A 21,576-nucleotide genomic window follows, 5' to 3' on the forward strand; every position below is an offset into this window, starting at 1 on the left:
AATTAACCAGGTTTACTTAAATTCTTTTTGCCTGCTGTAGTTACTACAAAGGGATGCTGGAAGGTGTGTGGATCATAAAATTTGAGAATGCCCTGCCTTGTGTTCTCATACATGAGAAATTAAAGTTATGCAGCTATTTGTTTAACCAGCAGTCCCAAACTTGTCACATCAAAATGAGTGTTCCCTGCAATAGAATTTGTCTTGGGAAAACAGATGGCCCCTTTACTGAAGCTGTCATTGTATATCTCTCCTTACTGTACTTGGGAATTGGCTTCAAAACCAGTTTAGGAACCCCACAAGAATGCAGAGCTCAGTGATTTATGCACCTCATATTTGGGGCTCATAACAACATTACCCAGTACATTTACTCGCCATATTCGTTAGACTTGTTTCCAGAAAATTTGTAGCTTTTCCCCTAGGTAAAGATATGCTATCACCAAGAATATTCAGAATGATATGTTGAAGGTTCAGAATGTATATATGGGGTCTAAAAAAGTTTAGAGTCAATGTCATTTCCTTGAAATGACTCCCCAAAGGTGCAACCTAACTTGGATATGGGGTCCTTTATATGAATGTGTCCCTTTTTTTTTTAAGCCAGTCAAATATGGCCACACCTTATCCACATACTTCTATCAACATGAGGGCATTGGCAGCTAGGTTTAGATCTGCAAGTTGTATAATAAGTGTTTGAGATGCACATTTGTATAAAGTCTGGCCAGGAATATCACATGATGGGTAAAAAAAAAAAAAAAAAAAATTCTTTTTTTTTTTTTCTTTTTCTGCCTGTCCAGTTCCCAGTGCTGCTCCTCAGAATCTGTCCTTAGAAGTAAGAAATTCAAAGGTAAACTTTATGTTGCTATTCATTTTTACTAGCATACTATTAAGTCTCAGGAGGGCTTATAGACAGGGAGAGTCTGTGTCAAAAGACTTGTCATCAAGCAGAGAAATAAGGTGTCATAGATATTCCACCTACCAGTAAAACTGAATTTGGAAACCGACTCCAGGATTTTCTGTTTAACTTTACTGCCTTTCTCTCATGCCAAAATTACTATAGTCTTTCTGCAGATGTATTGCAGTTATGCAAATCATGACATTATAAATCTCAGCAGTTCAGAACATTGGTGATAAGGTAGAAAGAAGTAAGTTTATGATACCATAACCCCTCAGTTCCATGCATTGAGCTCAGTGCAAAGCTGAAGGTGGACATCTGTCAGAGCGTTGCATGTGTTCAGACTCCCTCATAGTCAAGTCCCTGTTCACTGAAGACCACGTGTGCCTCTCAAAGACCCACAGCCCCTTCTGGGCTCACTGACACCTGAGACACTCAGTCCTTTCAAAAAGTACCATAGGACCCCTTTTCCTTTCGTCAAAAACCACTATTAACAATTCCCTTCTTGAAGAGTTTTTGGCAGAAATTGCTCAACTTCAGCTGTTCCACAGTGGAGATAGAAGAGAGCACCTTACACCTAAACCATAGTTTACTTTCTAATCCATGTGCCTCTGACCTTATATTTTCCTTATGGAAACTTTTCTGAGACTTTTGCCTAATGTATAAGGGCCCAGAACATACTACCTGCAACTGTAATCTCCCCACTCGATCATTAAAGATTTTAAAATTGAAAAGTAATTTTGAGTGATCCTTAAGCAAAACTCTGAGCACACGGCTGCCTTTAAAATGTCCATGAATTCAGGATAATAATATACCAAACAGGACCAAGCTTTTGATAGATTTGGTCTTTTCCCAATATTCTTGTCTTCCCCAGAGTATTGTGATTCACTGGCAGCCACCTCCTCCATCCACACAGAATGGTCAGATTACTGGCTACAAGATTCGCTACCGAAAGGCCTCCCGAAAGAGTGACGTCACTGAGACCTTGGTACCTGGGACACAGCTCTCTCAGCTGATTGAAGGTAAGCTGCCCCGCACGTGGGCAGAAGTTAGGAGACAGCGTCTTTCTCAGGAGTTGAATTATGTTAGTCTAATGACCACTCTGAGCTGGTGACTTAATGTGAAAACAGTGCAAGAGAATTAATTCAGTCTACTTCTGACCTGATAATCAAATTAATAGAAAATAGTATTAAGTGTTCTGTTATCTGAGCCTTGAGATTGTGTTTGAGTTTCATTTCTTCACTTGGAGTTTTCTGTAGTCTCCACATTTTCTTTTTTGAATATATAGATACAGATCTTCCTTGACTTACAGTGGGGTTATGTCCCAATAAACCCATCAAAATTTGAAAATATCCTAACTCAAAAATGCATTTAATACACCTAACCTAGCAAACCTCATAGCTTAGCCTAGCCTACCCTAAGCATGCCCGGAACACTTACATCAGCCTACAGTTGGGCCAAACCATCTGACGCAAAAACCATTCTATAACAAATTGTTGGATATCTCATGTGCTTTATTGAATACTGTACTGAGAGTGAAAAACAGAATTTTGTAAGTGTATCAGTTGTTTACCTTCGTGATACAAGGTTGACTGGGTGCTGCCACTGACCCCACCCAGCATCACAAGAGAAGACTGTGCTTCATATCACCAGCCTGGGAAAAGATCACAATTTAGAATTCAAAGTACAGTTTCTACTGCATGTGTATCACTTTTATATCATTACAAAGTCAAAAAATAGTAAGTCGAACCATCCTAAGTCTTCATTTTTTTGTAATCTCAAAAGAAGGTAAAACAAAGCTGTCTAGGCCAAGAATCTGCTCAGTCTAGCTGTTAGCAGAGGTCTACATAACACGGACACCACTCATGTATATGTGGCCCGAAGCAACGTTTGTGAATAGCTATAGCAGTGTAGCAATCATTCTACTGCTTGCTGCATGATAAGTTTTAGAAAGTTCTGTCAGGGATAGCTCCTTTTGGGCAGTTTTCCCTTTTTGTGCAGCAGAGCAGGTGGCATAGTTGGTAAAAAATGGACCCTCTTGCATCTCTAATATGGATTCCCTCTACAGATGACAGAATGCCGCCCCCCCCCCCCCACTTCTTTCCTCAGGTAGGGGAGTAGAGTGGGCTCGGCAAGGACCAGTTGGCTTTGCAGGAGAAGCATGAGAAGAAACATGAAGTGCTTTTTTGCTCTTTGGATATTTGTACTATGCTTACAAGGAACAGAGATAGATGCCCCTAAGAAGCCATTTTGGGGCTTCCCAGCAGAGCTGGTAGAAGAGAACTACAAGAATTGGAGATATTGTCACCATTATTTAAGCCCTGAGAATTAGTTTCAGCTCCCTTGGGGAGCTCTCAATTTCCCTTACATTGCTTCCCTCCTGGGGAGAGAAGCGTGACATCAACCTCTTTGCTGTGCCCAAGGGGTCACGTTCTTGGCAGAACCAAGATCTGGGGTCAGGACGTGTAATGGTAGGAATCTCTAACAATTAATTGAGTCTCTGTAGTGGAAACTTTGCTCTGGTAATCCAGCACGCTTTTCTCCTTACTCCTCAGCTCACAGATGGGATTGACTTCTTTCAAAACAGGTGAATGTTTGTCTCTTAGGGTAGCTTTCAGTCTTTTAATTTATTCACGGGAACCCCACAGCTCTAAGCTTCAGCGTGTAAACACAGTTGAAATAGTGTTGCTGAGACATCTCACAGAGGAGCATCTTCTATGTTCTTAAAAATCAGTTTCTGGGGCGCCTGGGTGGCTCAGTCAATTGAGCGTCCGACTTCAGCTCAGGTCATGATCCTGCAGTTCACAGGTTCAAGCCCCATGTCAGGCTCTGTGCTGACAACTCGGAGCCTGCAGCTTGCTTCAGCTTCTGTGTCTCTCCCTCTCTCTGTCCCTCCCCTTCTCATGCTCTGTCTCTGGCTCTCTCTCAAAAATAAACATTTAAAAAAATGAGAAAAAAAAGTTTCTGATTTTATACCAAATACAGATAACATTTCCCATCTGTAAGGCCTTTATTTTGAATATTTAGTAGTAGATACTTACTGTGTACCAGGTACTGTTCCTGTTACTAGTATAGAAACAGAGTGTAGTCCTGGGCCATGAGGAGACTATTCATTTTCTCAATGAAACATTTGACATTTAAGCCAAGTAATCACCTTCATGTTAAAAACAGCTTTTTCTTTCTTTTTTTTTTAATAATTTTTTTTAACATTTATTTTTTACTGAGAGATAGAGAGACACAGAGCGTGAGCAGCGGAGGGGCAGAGAGAGAGGGAGACACAGAATCCAAAGCAGGCTCCAGGCTCTGAGCTGTCAGCACAGGGAACAATGCGGAGCTCGAACTCACAAACTGAGATCATGACCTGAGCCGAAGTCGGTCGCTTAAACAACCGAGCCACCCAGGTGCCCCCAAAACAGCTTTTTCTTTATCGAGAAAATCCTTGGATTTTAAAATCATATATGGATTCATTTGTTTAATGGACTATACTGAACTTTTGTTCATATGTGCTGGCACGAGGTACACAATGGGGGGCAAAAATGGACATCTTTGCTCTCCTGGCGCATTAACTTGAAGCTTGATAAGTATTAGCAATGTGGATTACCAGGATCCTATACCGAAACACAAATATGACTAAGTGGTAGCCAGAAGGAATTGTTTCTTCGTTTTATGCCACTTACAACACTTAACACATTCTGCCGTGTCTTTGTAAACATTAAGTGTGGGTCTTAGTTTTAGTCTGCATTATGTAGGTTACTTATGGGGAGAGGAACTCAGCCTCTTTACACTCATGTCTCCTGCTCACATGGGCGTGTGCACTGTCACTTGCTTACGTGCTCTCTTACATTCTGACTTTCACCTACGGGGAGGGAATGATAATCTGATTGGTTGAATTCTTTTAGGACCTCAGTTGAGCCATGTTTGCCAGTAGTCCATATCATTTGTCTATTAACAGTCATAAACACATGCACAACCCTCTCTGGCACTTTTGGGTTCAGTGTATGCAGGGAGGTGACAGGTTGAACTGACTTGGGCCCAGTCATTTGACTCCTCCTCCTGCCTTGCTTGTTGCTTCTCCTGTGGGCAACCAGCTTCAGGGTGGGCCTGCTGAGAACAGAACCTCCCACCCATCTCTCACGTGTGACAGGATTGTTTTGAGCCACGCTGCATCCTGGCCGCGTCCTCCCTCTCAGGTTCTCTCTTAAGAACTTCTGTACTATGCTGCTGGCCAAAGAACCTAATATTTCGATATGGGGAGGTAGGATCATTTCTCACAACCTTATGAGATCTAAGGCTATATTTAGTATTTAAGTGCTCAAAAGATGTATACATGTGAGCTGTACGCTGAAAAATCATTAAGATGGTAAATTTTATGTTATCTGTTTTAACAGAAGAAAAAAATGGATGTGTAAATAATATGAATAGCTGACTATATTACTGGCTGTTGCCCTATTTTGTAGGGTAGACTTTTACATGTGGGTTTTTGTTGCCTTCAGTACATAGGCAGGTTTATTACTGATAGTCATTATGAAAAATTGCATAATAGAAAGGGCTTATTCCTAAGTTTATGGGCAGGTAGGCTGTTGTGAAAAAGATTTCCAGGCCACATTTGGTGTTTAAAATTGTTCTACTCTTGTTATGGGGATGACTCAGAGAACAGAGGTTGAGGTAACCCAGCAGGAGTTACATCTTTGAGTTATTTTCTGGTCCTGGGTATCTTCTGAGACCAACTGACTTTATTTCTTTGTTAGGATTCTTTCATTATCTTCCACCTCTTTTTGACCTTAGCTGCCTTAGTAACAAAGTGAAGAGATTACATTAAATGATCTCTGAGGGGCCTTCAGACTCTTAAAAAAAAAAAAAAAAAAAAAGTCTGTAATCTCTTGGGACCTTTACTCATTGGTTTTCCTCCTGATTGTGTGGGCTTCAGCCTCTCCTGGAGATGTGGGGGAGCTCCTCTGAGCTGTGTTGATGTATTGCTTGTGCTATGTTAACTTTAACTGAAACTTTATCAAGATAGTAGCTGTGTATGGAGTTGGTGGATGGGATACTTGGTTAATGACAAGTTGTTAATCTTCTGTTTTCCAAATCTGTTTCAACTTGTCTTCTTTTTTTTTTTTTTTTTTTTTTTTTTCCTCCTCATTTGGGTCTCAGGTCTTGATCGGGGAACTGAATATAATTTCAGAGTGGCTGCTCTAACCATCAATGGCACAGGCCCGGCTACTGACTGGCTGTCTGCTGAAACTTTTGAAAGTGATTTAGATGGTAAGAACAACAATCAACAGGGTTGGCAGAAGCTAGGTACTAACTAACTGTAGTTAAATTATTTAAACTGGAAAGCCACAGATTTGGTGGTGTATGTGGCTTAAATCTGTGAACTTTAATATATTACACTGCTGTCCTTACTGTAATGCAGCAAGTCTCCTAGAATGCTTTTTTTTCCCCCAGTGGCTTTTAGAGATCTGTCCCTTTAAGCAGAACCAGAACAAATAAAAATGTACAGGTGCTTTAAGTCTAGTTTTTTTATCAAGGCCATTGAGTAGATGGATAATCTAAAATTGAACACTGAGCCACATCAATCCCTCCTTTTTCAGCTACAGCTCCCCTTTTCTCTTAGTCCTGCCCACCTTGCCCTTTTTCTCACCTGTGTTCAGTGAGTACCTCCATATAGGGTGTGTGTGTGTGTGTGTGTGTGTGTGTGTGTGTGTGTGTGTGTGTGTGTGTGTCTGTCTGTCTGTCTGTCTGTCTTTATCGGACACTGGTACTGCACTTAGGAGACGAAAGACTCCGGTCCTTATTCTCATTCTTGGCTTACCACTTTTTAAATTTAGATAGCAAGTTATGCCTTGAAGTGATGGATTTGAAAGATACTATAAATTGCTACCTTTTTTAAGCCTCTTAGTCTCCCACCATTTAAATCAATATGTAGTTCTAAGGTTTCCTGTTTTCTGACTTACATTACTTAGAGGAGTAAATAATTGATACAGTTGCTGTAATGTGATACTTGATCACCTGTTGACAACAGGCTTCTAATTAGTTGGTATTATGCCTTTTTCATGCCACCTAGTTGAGTCTGGGACTCACATGTGGGACCAGGAGGAATGAGTAGTTATTGAAAGGCAGTTTGTTTGTTTTCCCCATTGGGCAGAGGTTCTTAGATTCCTTTGCCTTCCCTTCCAAATTAATATTTCATTGTCTTGTATTTCAGGCTGTTTGGGTTTTGTTTTCTTCTTAGAATGTGGTAAAACCACAGGCCATACTTCACTATATGTACAGATTCTCTGTGAATTCTTGGGTGTAATGGAAAAATCTTAGCCCCAAATAATTTGACAGGAGGCTAAACACCATGGCCCAAGGATGGTGAAATATTCTAAGTCCTGTTTTTCTACTTTCCTTCCCAGAAACTCGTGTTCCTGAAGTGCCTAGTTCTCTTCACGTCCGACCACTTGTCACTAGCATTGTAGTAAGCTGGACTCCTCCAGAGAATCAGAACATTGTGGTCAGAGGTTATGCCATTGGTTATGGTATTGGCAGCCCTCATGCCCAGACCATCAAAGTGGACTATAAACAACGATATTACACCATCGAAAATCTGGGTATGTATGCTGAGTAGAGGAAGTAAATGCACATGGAATTTCTTTCTTTTTAACTTTTTAAAAAAATTTAAAAAATTTTTATTTTAGAGAGAGATGGGAGAGAGGGCCAGAGGGAAAGAGAGACAGAGACAGAGGGAGAATCTTAAGCAGGCTCCATGTTCAGCACAGAGCCTGACACGGGGCTTGATCCCACGATCCTGGGATCATGACCTGAGCTGAAGTCAAGAGTGTTGGATGCACTACCAACTGAGCCACCCAGGTGCCCCTTAACTTTTTATTGTATAATAACTTTATTTTTACAGAAAACTTTTAAAAACTACAAAGAATTCCTATATATCCTTCACCAAGAGACCCCAAAGGTTAACATTTTACCATATGTGCTTTATCATTCTCTATCTTCCTATACATACATATTTTTTTCTCTGAAACATTTGAGAGTAAGTTATACATGTGATGCCCTCTACCCTCTGACACTTTTATGTGAGTTTCCTAAAACTTGAGGGCATTTTCTAATATAACCATAGTACATTTATCAAAGTCAGCAAGTTAACACTGAGACAATATCTATAGACTTTATTTATATTTTACGAGTTATCTCATTAAAGTCCTTTATAATAAAAGAAAAACATTGTTTTCTGGTCCAGGGTAACTTATTGCATTTAGTTATCATGTCTCATTAGTTTTCTCTGACATAGAGTAGTGCCTTGTTTTTTTCTTATATTTTATTACTGTGACATTTTTTATAAGTATAGACCATTTATATTTTGTAGAATGTCTCTCAGTTTAGACTTGTCTCATGTTTCCTCACTACAGTCAGCTTACCCATTTTTGGAAGAAATGACATCCATACGTTGTGTTCTTGTCAGTGCATCACAACAGGAGGCACATGAAAGGCTGTGATGTTAATGCTAGGTGATGTTAATCAATCACTTGGTTCAGAGGGTATCTGCCACATTTCTCCAACATAAGGTTACTGGTTTTTTCCTTCATAATTAATAAATACCTTGTTGGGGAGATACCTTGAGTCTTTGTAAATATCTTGTTTGTCGTCAAATGTTCACTCACTTGTTTTAGCGTTTTCCTAACAGGTTCTGTGGTGGTGTTTCCCAAGTGAAGTTCTAATTCTATTACTTCTCCTACATTCATCAGCATTCTTTGATACAGAAGCGCTTTCCTTTTCTTCCTTAGTGAAAGAATGGCCAGTGGGAGTCTCTTTATAGCCACTTCCTTTGTTTGACATCTTCCAGCTTTCTGTGGGTACTTTCTTCCTTGTGACACAGTAAGATATTTTCCCTGCCCTTAGCCCTTGAATCAGTCATTTCTCCAAGGAACACTGATTTCTTTTTTGGAAAATGATATTTAGAAACCAGTATCTGCACTGTACATACTTGCTGTTATCAAGGTAGAAAATCCTGAGGAATCTGTAAAAACTCTAAGTGAGCTTAACAAAGTCACAAGAGACAGAGTTGATATACAAAAATAGTTGTGTTCCCATGTACTCACAATAAACAGAAGTTGGAATTAAAATAACAATACTAACATAGCATCAAAAAATATGAAATACTTAGTGATAAACTTTAAAAATATGTAGAAGGTCTGTACTGGAAATTAGAAAACTATTGCTGAGAGAAATTAAAGATGACTTAAATAAATAGAGGTACCATGTTTATAAATTGGATAATACTATTAAAAGAAAATGATTTTATTAAAATGACAGTTCTCCCCAGTACTACTCCAAGTAAAATCCTGGCAGGTTTTTAGTAGAAATTGATAAACTTAATTCTTAAAATCAAAGGAACTAGAATAGCCAAACATTTTTTAAAATGAAGAATCAGGTAGTGTGGTCTTTTCAACATTTATTCAAGTGTTTTCTGACGACCCACACTGCCTGATTTCAGTACATATTATAAAGCTACAGTAATCAAGACATTGTGGTGGTATTGATACAAAGGTCGGTGTTATAGATCAATAGAACAGAATGGAATCCAGAAATAGATACATAGTTTGATAGAGTGAAATGATTTTTTGATTGATAGAGTTAATTGATTTTTTTTTTTTTTTTTACAAACACGCTGCCATAATTTAGTAAGGAGAGGGTAGTCTTTTCAACAAAAGGTATGGGAGTAATTAGATATCTGTATGATAAAGAAAAGGAACTTTCCTTGGCCTTTATCTCACACCATACACAAAAACAGATCTAAATGCAAGAGCTAAAACTATAAGACTTCCAGAAAAAGACAGGGAAAAACCTTCATGACTTCGAGGTAGGTAAGGATCTCTCAAGATATAAAAAAGCATAAGTTACAAAATTAAAAAATTAATCTATTTTACTTCATCGAAATTTAAAATTTCATCTTTTGAAAACACACCAATAAAATGAAAAGATAAGCCACAGACTAGGGGAAAATACTCCTCATTCAAATATCTAACAAAGAATTTGAGTCCAGAAAACATAAAAACACTTACAACTTAATAAAAGAATAGGCAAAAGATTTTGATGGGCAATATACCAAAGAAGGTATGTGAGTGGACAGTCAGCACATGAAAAGACTCTCAGCATCACTAATCATCAGAGAAATGCAAATATAATCACAACAAAATACCACTCACATTCTCTACAACTGCTAAAAATTAATAGTCTGATTATATATCAGCAAAGTTCAGCCGAACGGGAACTCTTATACTTGTCGTGGGAACATCTGAGGTTACAACCACTTGAAACAGTTGAGAGGTTTCTTAAAAAGCTGGCCACACAACCCAGCATTCCCACTCATAGATACTTAGCCAAGAGGAATAAAAATACATATTTACACAAAGTAAATACATATTTACACAAATCTAAAAGGAGTAAACAGGTAAATGGTAAATTGTATCTGTGCAATGGAGTACTCAGCAATTGAAAGGGATAGGCTGTGGATAGACACAGCAACATAACGAATCTCATAACATTATGCTGAGCAAAAGAAGCCAAACACAAACACTGCATTACTACTTTTCTATGAAATTATAGAGTTGGCATCATTTATCTACGGTGACAAAGCAGGATCGGTAGTTGCCAGAGGAGACAGGGGTGATGGGAATTGACCGCAGGGGACACAAAAGAACTGTTTGCAGTGTTGAAAATATTCTGTCTGGATTGTGGTAGTGATCACACAGGCAGGTATATATATTTGTCAAAAGTCAAACTGTATACTTAAGTGGGTGCATTTTATTGTATGCTAATTACACCTGAAAGTTGATTTACAAAGCCAAAATTTTTTTGAGAAATAGTAATACTTTATAATAGAAAATGAACTGATTTTGGTAGCTGTAATTACTTTTCCAAATTAGGCTATCATTATAGAGATCTTTCTTTGAAAGACTTCTCTTGAAATTCAGAGTCTGCCCTGACCAACTTTTTTATTCAAATCATTTCTTTTTAAATATCTTTCCTAAGAATGACTTTACGTGCCTAACAAATGAATTACCTTCATCTTTTCTGGTAGAGAATAAACAGCAATTTAATGCTTTATTCAGAAACATTATTTGTCTTTTTCCTTTAAGAAGAAACAGCACAGCTAACCTAGGAAGTATTCCTGTGAAACAGTCTTATAAGGCAATTGTAGGAGAACAAACGAAAAGCTTTGCTGGTAGGATAAAAGTGTCTCTGTGGCGTTTCCTTTATGCAACTACTCAAATGAAGATCCTCTGCAGTATACATGGTCCTTGACCCTCAGGTGCTTTCAGTCTAATAGGAAAACACAAGAAACAATGAAATGAGTTGATGTGAAGTATGTTCAGAGAACAGAGAGCTAGTTGAGGTAACAGTGGAGCAGTCAAGGAAGAGGCTTAGCCTGCACTTGAAAGACTGAGTCATGATTGTGTTTGAAAATAAGATGAGAAGGAGCAGTGCATGTGCTGAAGAATAAACAGACTTTATTAGAAAAGAGAGTGGACATTGAAAAGTAGCAAGAATGTTTAATTTGGCATAAAGTGAAGTAAGCTTAAGCTGTTTGTCAACACAGATAGATCAAAAATGCATGTAATGTTAAACAAAAGAAGAAAGTCAGAAGTGGAAAAAGTACATTTAGGAATTCATTAATCAACCAACAGCTCTCTCCTTCCAGTTGATGTAAACTTCTGCTAACTGGGTATCTGCACTGGGATATATCCCACATTCTATCATAATTTAACCCAAATTAAAGTTAGTGTCTTCTGAAGATCTTTCAGTCAGTTAATATTTCATGAACACCTACAATATCCCAGACTTTCAAACAGACATGATTCTAATTACTAGAAATAATACTATTTCGAGATGATTGAAATTGTTTAGAGTGCTGAGGAAGAGATATGAGGTGGTATAGCCTATAACCAGAGAGGCTAGTCCAGTCTGGAATGAGCCCTCTTAAAGGAATAGGCACCGTTCAGGCAAAGAAGGGTGACTGTATCACAGCACATGGAACAGCTGCACATGTTAAGGCCCAGTGGTAGGAGAGCTCACGGTGCTCAGTGAACTGAAAGATAACGGTAAAGAGTATAGAGCACTGAGAACAAGGCAGAGTGGTGAGAGGCAAGAAGGTGGAATCAACAAGACTTGATCATTTGCATAAAGGGGAGGAGGGAGAGGGAGGTCTTATGATTCCCAAGTTTCTGACTTGAGCAGCAGGATACATAGTGCCATTTACAAACTAGAGAACACTGGAGCAGATCTGAAGTGGGGACAGAGAGGGAGATGCCAAGTGGAGCATGCCAAATAGACAGTTGAACATAGAGGTCCAGTGCTCAGAAGAAAGGTCTAGACTGAAGAAACGTATTTGCATTTGATGGCACGTGTGTGCTCATCCAAACTAAACACAATAGGAAAAAAATGAAGAGTCAGAATTGAAGGGGGCCTAGAATCAAGCCTTGAAAATGCGTACATGGTTGCTCTGCCTCTGTCTCTGATCCTAGTGAGTGACATCACCATCTATCATGTTGCCCAAATCAGCACCTTTTCCTTTTTCCTCACCTGTCAAGCACTAAGTCTTGTTGATTCTACTTATCATCACTTCTTTCGGACATTGGAAAACGAGGTGCCTTTGTACATTTCCCACTGATAACTAGAGAGTGGGCCACCAAGCAGACCAGCTCTTTTAAGCTTTTGAAGTAATGCAGGCCACTTGAGGTGTGGCCTCTTGGAAAACTGCCCAACTTCACCAGAAATAAGTGGTATGGGTCAGCTCCTTACCCTGCCATACTTCGGTGGAGCCGAAGTCCCATTTCTGGAACTGGACTTCAAAATATGAATACTAAACCTTGCCTAGATCAGGAATGTGAGAAGTAGAGCCTTCCTGATTTGCCAACAGGAGAATGAATTCTGCTCCAACCATTTTATGCCCCCTTTCCACCAAGTGTCACTAGTAGCATTTTACATGATCACTGGAGGGAGCATTTCTTTCCAGCTTCATTTCCTGCAACATCACCTCCAGGCCAGTTGAAATTTGGGACCATACCTTATCCAACCAAGAAGTCTACCTGAGGGCCAGATGGGGGTTGGCAGTTCCTGGATTTGGAGATCCCCCACTTGCTGAGTTAACAGTTCTGCTACTTCTCCACTTGCTTGGCTGTTCCATTCGCTGTCCCGCTTTCTGAGAATAAAAGGGGTTTAATTCTAAGCTCCATCTATGGGCTTACAACACATAAAATTCCTATTTACTCATTCTCATCTGAGCCCCTCACTGTACAGTAACATCAAACCATTGGTTAGTTGAGGCCAAGAGAGGATTCAGGTACAGCCACCCTCACTCCTGGAACTAACTCCAGATAGTTGATCCCAGCCAACTTTTCTGGGCTGTGTACGATGCCATCTCCATTTCCTCACACCCCAGAAGAATCCCCACATGAAATTCTCAAAATCTTTCCTAACTTCCTCTGCATTTAAGATCATGCATAGTCACCCTTGGATTTTTAAAATTCTGGAGTGAGAATTTTTTTCTAAGTGTTTTCACTTGTTTCTTTCCTTCAGATCCCAGCTCTCACTACGTGATAACCCTGAAAGCCTTTAACAACGTGGGTGAAGGCATCCCCCTGTACGAGAGCGCCGTGACCAGACCTCACACAGGTAAGCCATCCTGACCATCTCCAGTCTTCAGCAATTTTTCCAGCAGCTTATGTGGAATGTTGGCACGAGGTCTGCCCCATAGGTATCAGTGGAACGGAAAGTATATGCCACTATAGACTTCATATAGGAAAATGGGCTTTCAGCAGGGAAATTTGTTAATATCTGGTTTTCTCTTTGTAGAAAATATTAACAGTCCTGTTATGCAAATAATTCTATGTAGATATGCAGCAGATGTTTTTAATAAGTTGGTCTCTAGAAAGCATAGTTGTGAGAGAATTAAAAGTGATTTTCATCTTTTGGTCATGTGAGTTACAACTAAAAGGAGTGAAAAAAAAGAAAGGATCGCTATGACTCTGGAGGAATTATATAGGTTACTGAATGTAGCAGTAAATGTGTATGATCAGTGAGTGAATCCATCGTTTTCTTTACTAGTTGCCTGAGTTGATTGGGAAAGTACTTCTATTTGCTTTTCATAAACTTTGTTTATATAAAGAGTATAAAGTCCATCATACTATCCATTTGATCGACTGTACATTTATTACAAAAGAGACCAAAATACTCATTTTTTTTGTAACAAAGGAATACACATATAAGATTTCTGTAGGTAAATAAAATCTCTAATTTAGAGCTGTATGAGAAAGCTTATTGAAATAAATATGTAAGACTTGTAAATTTTTCTAAGGAATACTGAAAACCCAAGAATTTATCATTTTCAGAAATGCTCTTTTCCGTTTGTTTTCCAGAACTGTGAATCTCTATTTCCTGCCATATTTTTTGGATACTTTGTATAATAGTGCAAATTTGACATTATTCTTTTTAAAAAGATAATCTCTGTCCCTTTTGTTCTTTAATGCTTTTACTTGACAAGACCAACATCCTTACTGCCTGTTTGGTAGTTCTGTCCTGTCTTCTCCTGTGTGCTTGCAATTTATAAGTTCTTTTTCCAGAAAGGGGAAAAAATGTAAGATGAAAAAGAGAATATTTAAATAAGTGGTTTGCTACTTTTTAAAATTGGCTTATAATAGAAAAATGTTTTTGAAATTATTTTCTCTTATGTGACTTAAAAATAATAGTCTTCTGGCTAGAAATATACAAGAAAATGTTCCTAAGTCATGTAACATCATTATCTTTTCCAAGAGTTATTACAAGTAAAAAAAATTTCTCAAAGAAGTCTAACGATTTTTGCATCTGAAGGTGCATATTCTGTAACTAATTGGTTTGTGTCCTAATTTTTGAACAAATCCCTTGACTAGAATGTGTGCTATTCCTCTGTTATTTTTAGTACTCATTGTGTAGGAATACACAAATGGAGACTATTACATTAGTTTGGCAATTATTCATGAACAAGGTCCATGCCATTTCAGATTTTGAGTTACAGGAAGGGCTAATTTCCATAACCATGTGGGAAACCCATTTTAAAACCTTAACTTAAATCAATCTGTGTATACTTAGAAAACCTGACCAAGAGTTGATAAAGCCCAGTGGATCCTGCTGTATCACCCTTGGTTTGTGGTCCTTGTTGCCTTTGTGCACATTCCATCAAACAAGAACTCTCACTTCTAAAGTTCATAAAGGCTGTCACTTGGATCCATAACTATGTCATTTCCCATAACTGATTGGGATTCATTAGATGCATTGTTTTCTGACCCTACTGGAGAAAGTACAGCAGATGTTCCTGCATGGTATCACCTTACCTTTTCCCCAGGAAGAATAATACCCTTGAGAGTTACTTTTGCTTTATTTGGATGTACGCCATCTTGCTGTACTGCTTATAGACCCAAGACATCAGTAGATCTCAACTGGACCCTGTGGGTATCAGATAACCCTAACACCAAGGCTAGGTTAAGTTGCCATTGGCTGGCATTCAAGACTCAGGTTTGAGAGTAGGACCCTTACCTGTTCATTGACATGCATTGATAAGCCATGTCCCAAAAATTCGGCCATATTCACTGAAATATCAAAACAGATCATAAGCTTTGTGTTGCTTGTTCTGAAATTACACCCTTGATTTTAAAAGCAGATTGTATCTTCTCACAATCCTTTTTGGAAAGGTAGTAGAATTTTCAAGTAATTAAAAAAATTCAAGTATGATTATGTTAATATCACTGGATTATCAGATTTTAATATACATACAGATACTGTAGAGAATATAGTTAATTATTTCCCTAGAGATTTTCCTGCAAATTTTTCCTGAAAGAATGCAAGTGGAAATATTCTTTTTAATGAATGATGGTTATCTATTAACTCCGGATTCTCTTTCTCTTTCTCCATTCCTCATCTTTCATTCCATTATGTTACCCTGCATTTCCTTTTCTTTTATTTTTGTTTATGTTAAAATGCCACTTCCCTTTTTTAATTACTTTTTACCCAGACACTTCTGAAGTTGATTTATTTGTTATTAATGCTCCATACACTCCAGTGCCAGATCCCACTCCCATGATGCCACCTGTGGGAGTTCAGGCTTCCATTCTGAGTCATGACACCATAAGGATCACATGGGCGGACAACTCACTGCCCAAACACCAGAAGATTACGGATTCCCGGTACTACACAGTCCGATGGAAAACCAACATCCCAGCAAACACCAAGTACAAGGTACTGGCACATTTGCTGTGGGTGAGAAAAGCTAATAGCTATTGATATTTCCTAATTCTAAAGTTCTTCATTCATATGCTTCCAGAATGCAAATGCAACGACTTTAAGTTATTTGGTGACTGGTTTAAAAGCAAATACACTGTATGAATTCTCTGTGATGGTGACCAAAGGTCGAAGATCAAGCACATGGAGTATGACAGCCCATGGGACCACCTTTGAATTCGGTATGTGTTGTCTGAATCTTACATCACATGGCATTTCTTCTCTTTGCAAGACATGAGAGCCAGTGGAAGTCCATGTGAGTATTGTCCCACATCCCAAGTCCTGAGACTTCTCATCACCTGCTTCTACGACCCAAGGAAAATTATCGAGGGTGTGAATTAGCACATTTACAGAACACAGTAAGCAGCTACAGCTGGAGTTCAGTGTTTGAATTATGTTTTCTTCATCACTGAACAAGAACATTAGCAAATAATGGGGTAATATAATGCAAAGTATACTAGTTTTTAGGAATCAAGAGACTTGAGTTCAATCCCAGATCAACCAAACACTGACTGTGTAAGTCATAAGTAAGTCATCCAGCCTCTCCATCTGTTTCTTCCATCTGTAAAAGAGGGGTAATAATATCTGCTTTTCATACCTTACAGGGTTATTGTAAGGGTAAAATGAGCAGATGAGAAAGCACATGGTAATTATAAAGCACTGTGTAGATGTAGAGGATTACTGTCATTAATCCTGCTTTACTGCTAAATTGAGAGAAAAACAAGTGACCTGCCCTTAACGAAGCAGCTGCCAATGCCATGCTTGCTGGAGCCTCAGAACTTTACTGGTAGGCCACAAAGCTGCCCCAGCAGCCTTCTTACAAACCAGTTAATATCTGGTTGATATCTGATAAATCTCCCATTGGGACAGCCTCTAACGGGTTTTGTCTGTAAATAAACATGAAAGGTAAAAGACACCTAAACAAATTAAGGGGAAAGCAGGCTATCCAAGTTTGAGATTCCATTTGCCTTTTGCTCATTTGTAGGCCTACCTTCTACCTCTTACACTTTTCTAGCATGTGGATATGTGTAACCATTGGGAGTCTCTGTCTCTTCTGGCCTCCTATGGCTTTTTTCACCTGTATATAATGAAAAAAATGGAGCTATTAAGTCTCTCTGGACTGGGCCTGGCCCTAATGCCTTTTTGTCTTCTGCACAGTTGATTGGACTTCCTACAGAGAAAGAGGGTTGACTTTGGAGAGCTTAGAATTAATAGTGCACAAAAGTTTAGGTAGACATTGAGTTTACTTTCTTTGCTAGTTTTAAGAATATCTTTTTGCTTGGGGCCCCTGGATGGCTCAGACGGTTGGGCGTCCGACTTCAGCTCAGGTCATGATCTCGCGGTCTGTGAGTTCGAGCCCCGCGTCAGGCTCTGTGCTGACAGCTCAGAGCCTGGAGCCTGCTTTGAATTCTGTGTGTGTGTCTCTCTCTCTGCCCCTCCCCCGCTCATGCTCTGTCTCTCTCTCTCTGTCAAAAATAAATAAACATTAAAAAAAATTTTTAAAAAAGAAAATATCTTTATGCTTAATTCCAACCCATTAGTTAATAAATGATACTACGTATTCCCTTAGGATGTGTGCATTTCACCAGGCTGCCTGCCTTCCATTTTATGCTAGGAGAATTCCAGTATTTTAGGTAGAGAAGAGTAAATTGAAGGATATACTTAATTTGCTCATTTCTCTACTGGTACATTAATAGTTATCAGCCATGACATCGAAATACAAGAAATGCAGTGTTGTTTTATTCTGTTGGTTTTTCCATTTCATAAACAACTTTACATTTCAGAACAATATTCTCAAATAGTTGACAGTGTGTGTTTAGTGCAAACTTAAAAGCATCAGTTTGTAAATCATTTGTTTTTTGAGGGAATAGGGATTTTTAAACATTGTATTTGGTTTGGAGAGCCATCTATAAATGAAAGAGAAAATTATTTTACACTTGAAAATATTCTAACAAAATTATCCAAATTTGAGGGGGAATGTCATCTTGGGCAAATTACCTGACTTTTTTCATTGCCAATGCCCTGATCTGTCAAGCAGGGATAGTGGTAACTGCCTTTCAAGTTGCCATAAATATTAAGTGAAATACTGTTTATAAAATGGCTGGCATATACTAGATACTTGGTAACTAACTACAAAGGTCTTTTGACTTCCCTAAGTATCCTATAAATCCCTGACCCGAAGCCAAGATAACAATTCTGTATTCTCATTGTGTGGTATTTTCTCTTTGGTACTTGGCATATTCTTCTCTTGATTGGAGCTATTTGCAGGTAGACTTTGAGTTCTTTGAAGCCAGGAGGCTTTATCTTTTTTGCCTTATACCTCTTATTGTGCCTTATAAATGGGTTGAGGAAATGGTGACTTAAATTGAAATGGACAGGAACTAATGAAAGTCTTGTTTTTTTGTAGTTCCTACTTCTCCACCCAAGGACGTGACAGTTGTGAGTAAAGAGGGAAAACCTAGGACCATAATTGTAAATTGGCAGCCTCCCTCAGAAGCCAATGGCAAAATTACAGGTAAGCTGCCTTTGAGTGTATGTCTGCCCTCTGCAGAAGCATCCCAGCAGAGTGCTGTGTGGTTGGGGGAAGTGGGAGTCTGAAGGCTGGCTTGGTCATTTTATGAGGTGCAGAGTCATGGTGATCCTTGAAAGTGGACCTAGGGGGTGCTGTTGCTCACAGTAAGGTAAAGATGAATGGCCAGTTGGTTGTTCTGACTCACTTTGGGTGAAAGTCTGATGGGCGTTGTTACATTAGACAGTCTTTGGCTATGGTGGGGCTTTATGGACATATTTATTTTCATCAGAAAAGCTCTTCTTCTCTGCCTCTGACTAGATAATCAGCTTTGGCGTCAAAGACCCTGCCTGATTCTAAAGGGTAATACCCAGTAAATATAGATTCAAAGACCCAAAAAGCCCATTAAACTTTTAATTCAGTTTTTTGTCCCCAGGCCTGCTACTTCAGCTTCCTGTGCTCTTAACACTAGAGTTAGAAGTTTGAATTGGCCTAGGCCTTTGAAGGGACCTGGGATTTTTCCTTGGACTTCCAGGGAACTTGCCACAGTAGAGGACACCGTCTTCCTTGGCTTTATCAGGGAGGAAAGCCCAATGGGATTTAGCTCTTAATTATTCCCCTTGGAACCTCTGCTCCGTGTAGGTTTATGCTGAGGAACAGGAGTTTGCTTTCTGATGTTCCTATGTATGAATAAGTAGGCCCAAGGGAACTGATCGCATTTCTCAGTGTTGTCCTGCTTCCACTTCCAGTTAGAATCCCTTTCCGTAAATCCCTGGGCTTTCTCATGGTGTGTGTGTGTGTTTTTTTTTTTTTTTTTTTAACTTCCCTGTTCCTTACAAGAAGGAAGCATGACTTGACTTGGATTACATTTTATTTTATCTTTAAAAACCAGTAATGATGCATGCAGTGCATTTTTGCACTGTGTAGGTCAGGTAGGCATGTAGCTCTTCCTGCCTCGGCCGTGGAGACTGAGTGCCCCCTGGTGGGAGTATCAGGTGATGTTTCACTAGGACTTCAGCCACATCAAGTCTGCAGTTTTAATAAAGGTACTGCCCAACCCTCTCCCCACCAGGGCGGGGGAGTTTTTCTCCTGGGAAATCATGTTGGTGCGAGGTAAAACAGCGCTTCAAATCAGTGTCTGTTTTCAAAAGTGCATTATTTTATTTATTTTTTTTTTAATTTTTTTTTTCAACGTTTATTTATTTTTGGGACAGAGAGAGACAGAGCATGAACGGGGGAGGGGCAGAGAGAGAGGGAGACACAGAATCGGAAACAGGCTCCAGGCTCTGAGCCATCAGCCCAGAGCCTGACGCGGGGCTCGAACTCACGGACCGCGAGATCGTGACCTGGCTGAAGTCGGACGCTTAACCGACTGCGCCACGCAGGCGCCCCAAAAGTGCATTATTTTAATTGTAGACCATTGATGTGTATGCTATTCAAATATTAAGATGTTGAAGTGATTGGATTGTTTCCTTCTGAGAGTTCTTGCCCCTGTATTATTAACTTATGATAGTTACTATATAACTGCTTTTATTGCTTCAAGTGCTGATACAGATGATAACTTACAGCTTGGCACTGTTGAGATTGCGATTTTCTCTATATTATGTTTAGTGTAGCATTTTGAAGGCATTTTACCCTTGCCCCCCCGCCTTTTTTTAAGTTTATTTTGAGAGAGAGAAAAAGTACGAGTGAGGGAGGGGCAGAGAGCCGGAGAGAGAGAATCCCAAGCAGGCTCCACATTGTCAGCATAGAGTCTGACTGGGTGCTTGATCTCACAAACTATGAGATCATGACCTGAGCTGAAATCAAGAGCCAGATGCTTAACCCACTGAGCCACCCAGGTGCACCACCATTGCTGTTTAATCAGTAGCTAGTTTTCTACTTGTATATGTCATAACATATATCTTTGTTGACTTACCGATTGCAAAGAAAAAGCAGGAATAAGGTATCTTTTCTCATTTCCTCCTTTGGACAGGTTACATCATATATTACAGTACGGATGTGAACGCAGAGATACACGACTGGGTTATTGAGCCTGTTGTGGGAAACAGGCTGACTCACCAGATACAAGAGTTAACACTTGACACACCATACTACTTTAAAATCCAAGCCCGAAACTCAAAGGGCATGGGACCCATGTCTGAAGCCGTCCAATTCAGAACACCTAAAGGTAAAACTCCACTAAACAGTGTTTTCTTATATGTCTCTTTAGTGAGGCAATGCTTGCACATATAACTTTAGCACATAGAAACTGTGGAGAATATAAGAAGTCCTGATGATGAGTTTATGAGCCACAGTGTGAACCTTTATCTCAAAATGATCCTTCACTCACCCGTTGACCACCAAATCAGTGCTCCCTAGGTTATTGGCCTAACCATATCACTTACAAGGCTGTTTAAGGCAGATGAATTGCAATGATCCTAAAGTTTTTACCGGTCAGATCAGATGTGATTCGTTTAGTTACTGGGTACAGTAATAGCATGTTAATTTCCTTTCAACACATGCAGGCTCTCAACCTGAAAGGCTTATGGACCTTTGTGGAGAGAAACGGGGGATGTTTGAAGAAATCTCTAGATAAAAAAGTAAAGATAAAGTACTGAACCATGTGAGATTAGGAGTAAAATTTAGCTGGGGACTGAGTCTGGAAATTTCTTTTCTGTTAGTACTGAAAACAAGATACAATTTGTTTGGAAGTTTGTGGGTTTTTTTTTTTCCTTTAAAAATTCTGCCTGTCCCATCTTCAAAGCTTGTGATCCTTGCTCTTGTTTTTTCTTCCCCTGTGCTTGGCCTGTTAGCGGACTCCTCTGATAAAATGCCTAATGATCAAGGTAAATCAGTTAGATGGCCTCTTCTTTCCTTTCCTCTCTTT

At 39.3% G+C, this 21,576-nt stretch overlaps 1 protein-coding gene across 9 annotated transcripts in view; it reads left to right on the forward strand.

Moving 5' to 3' along the window:
- The window catches only part of NEO1 (neogenin 1), a 243,552-nt gene that overhangs the window by 197,454 nt on the left and 24,522 nt on the right, over window positions 1-21,576 (forward strand). For 5 of the 9 annotated variants that reach the window (XM_086711172.1, XM_086711180.1, XM_086711179.1 and 2 more), the window contains 10 exons: window positions 792-841; window positions 1,764-1,911; window positions 6,041-6,151; window positions 7,288-7,482; window positions 13,466-13,561; window positions 15,933-16,156; window positions 16,242-16,380; window positions 18,606-18,713; window positions 20,683-20,877; window positions 21,503-21,535. In XM_086711172.1, coding sequence (XP_086567298.1) covers window positions 792-841; window positions 1,764-1,911; window positions 6,041-6,151; window positions 7,288-7,482; window positions 13,466-13,561; window positions 15,933-16,156; window positions 16,242-16,380; window positions 18,606-18,713; window positions 20,683-20,877; window positions 21,503-21,535 — 1,299 coding nt within the window. The remainder of the gene's footprint in view (window positions 1-791; window positions 842-1,763; window positions 1,912-6,040; window positions 6,152-7,287; window positions 7,483-13,465; window positions 13,562-15,932; window positions 16,157-16,241; window positions 16,381-18,605; window positions 18,714-20,682; window positions 20,878-21,502; window positions 21,536-21,576) is intronic. The other 4 variants (XM_086711173.1, XM_086711178.1, XM_086711175.1 and 1 more) reach the window with 3 other exon arrangements.

The sequence above is a fragment of the Puma concolor genome, chromosome B3 (assembly GCF_028749965.1).
Source record: "Puma concolor isolate L17-30 chromosome B3, mPumCon1.1.hap2, whole genome shotgun sequence".
NCBI lineage: Eukaryota > Metazoa > Chordata > Mammalia > Carnivora > Felidae > Puma > Puma concolor.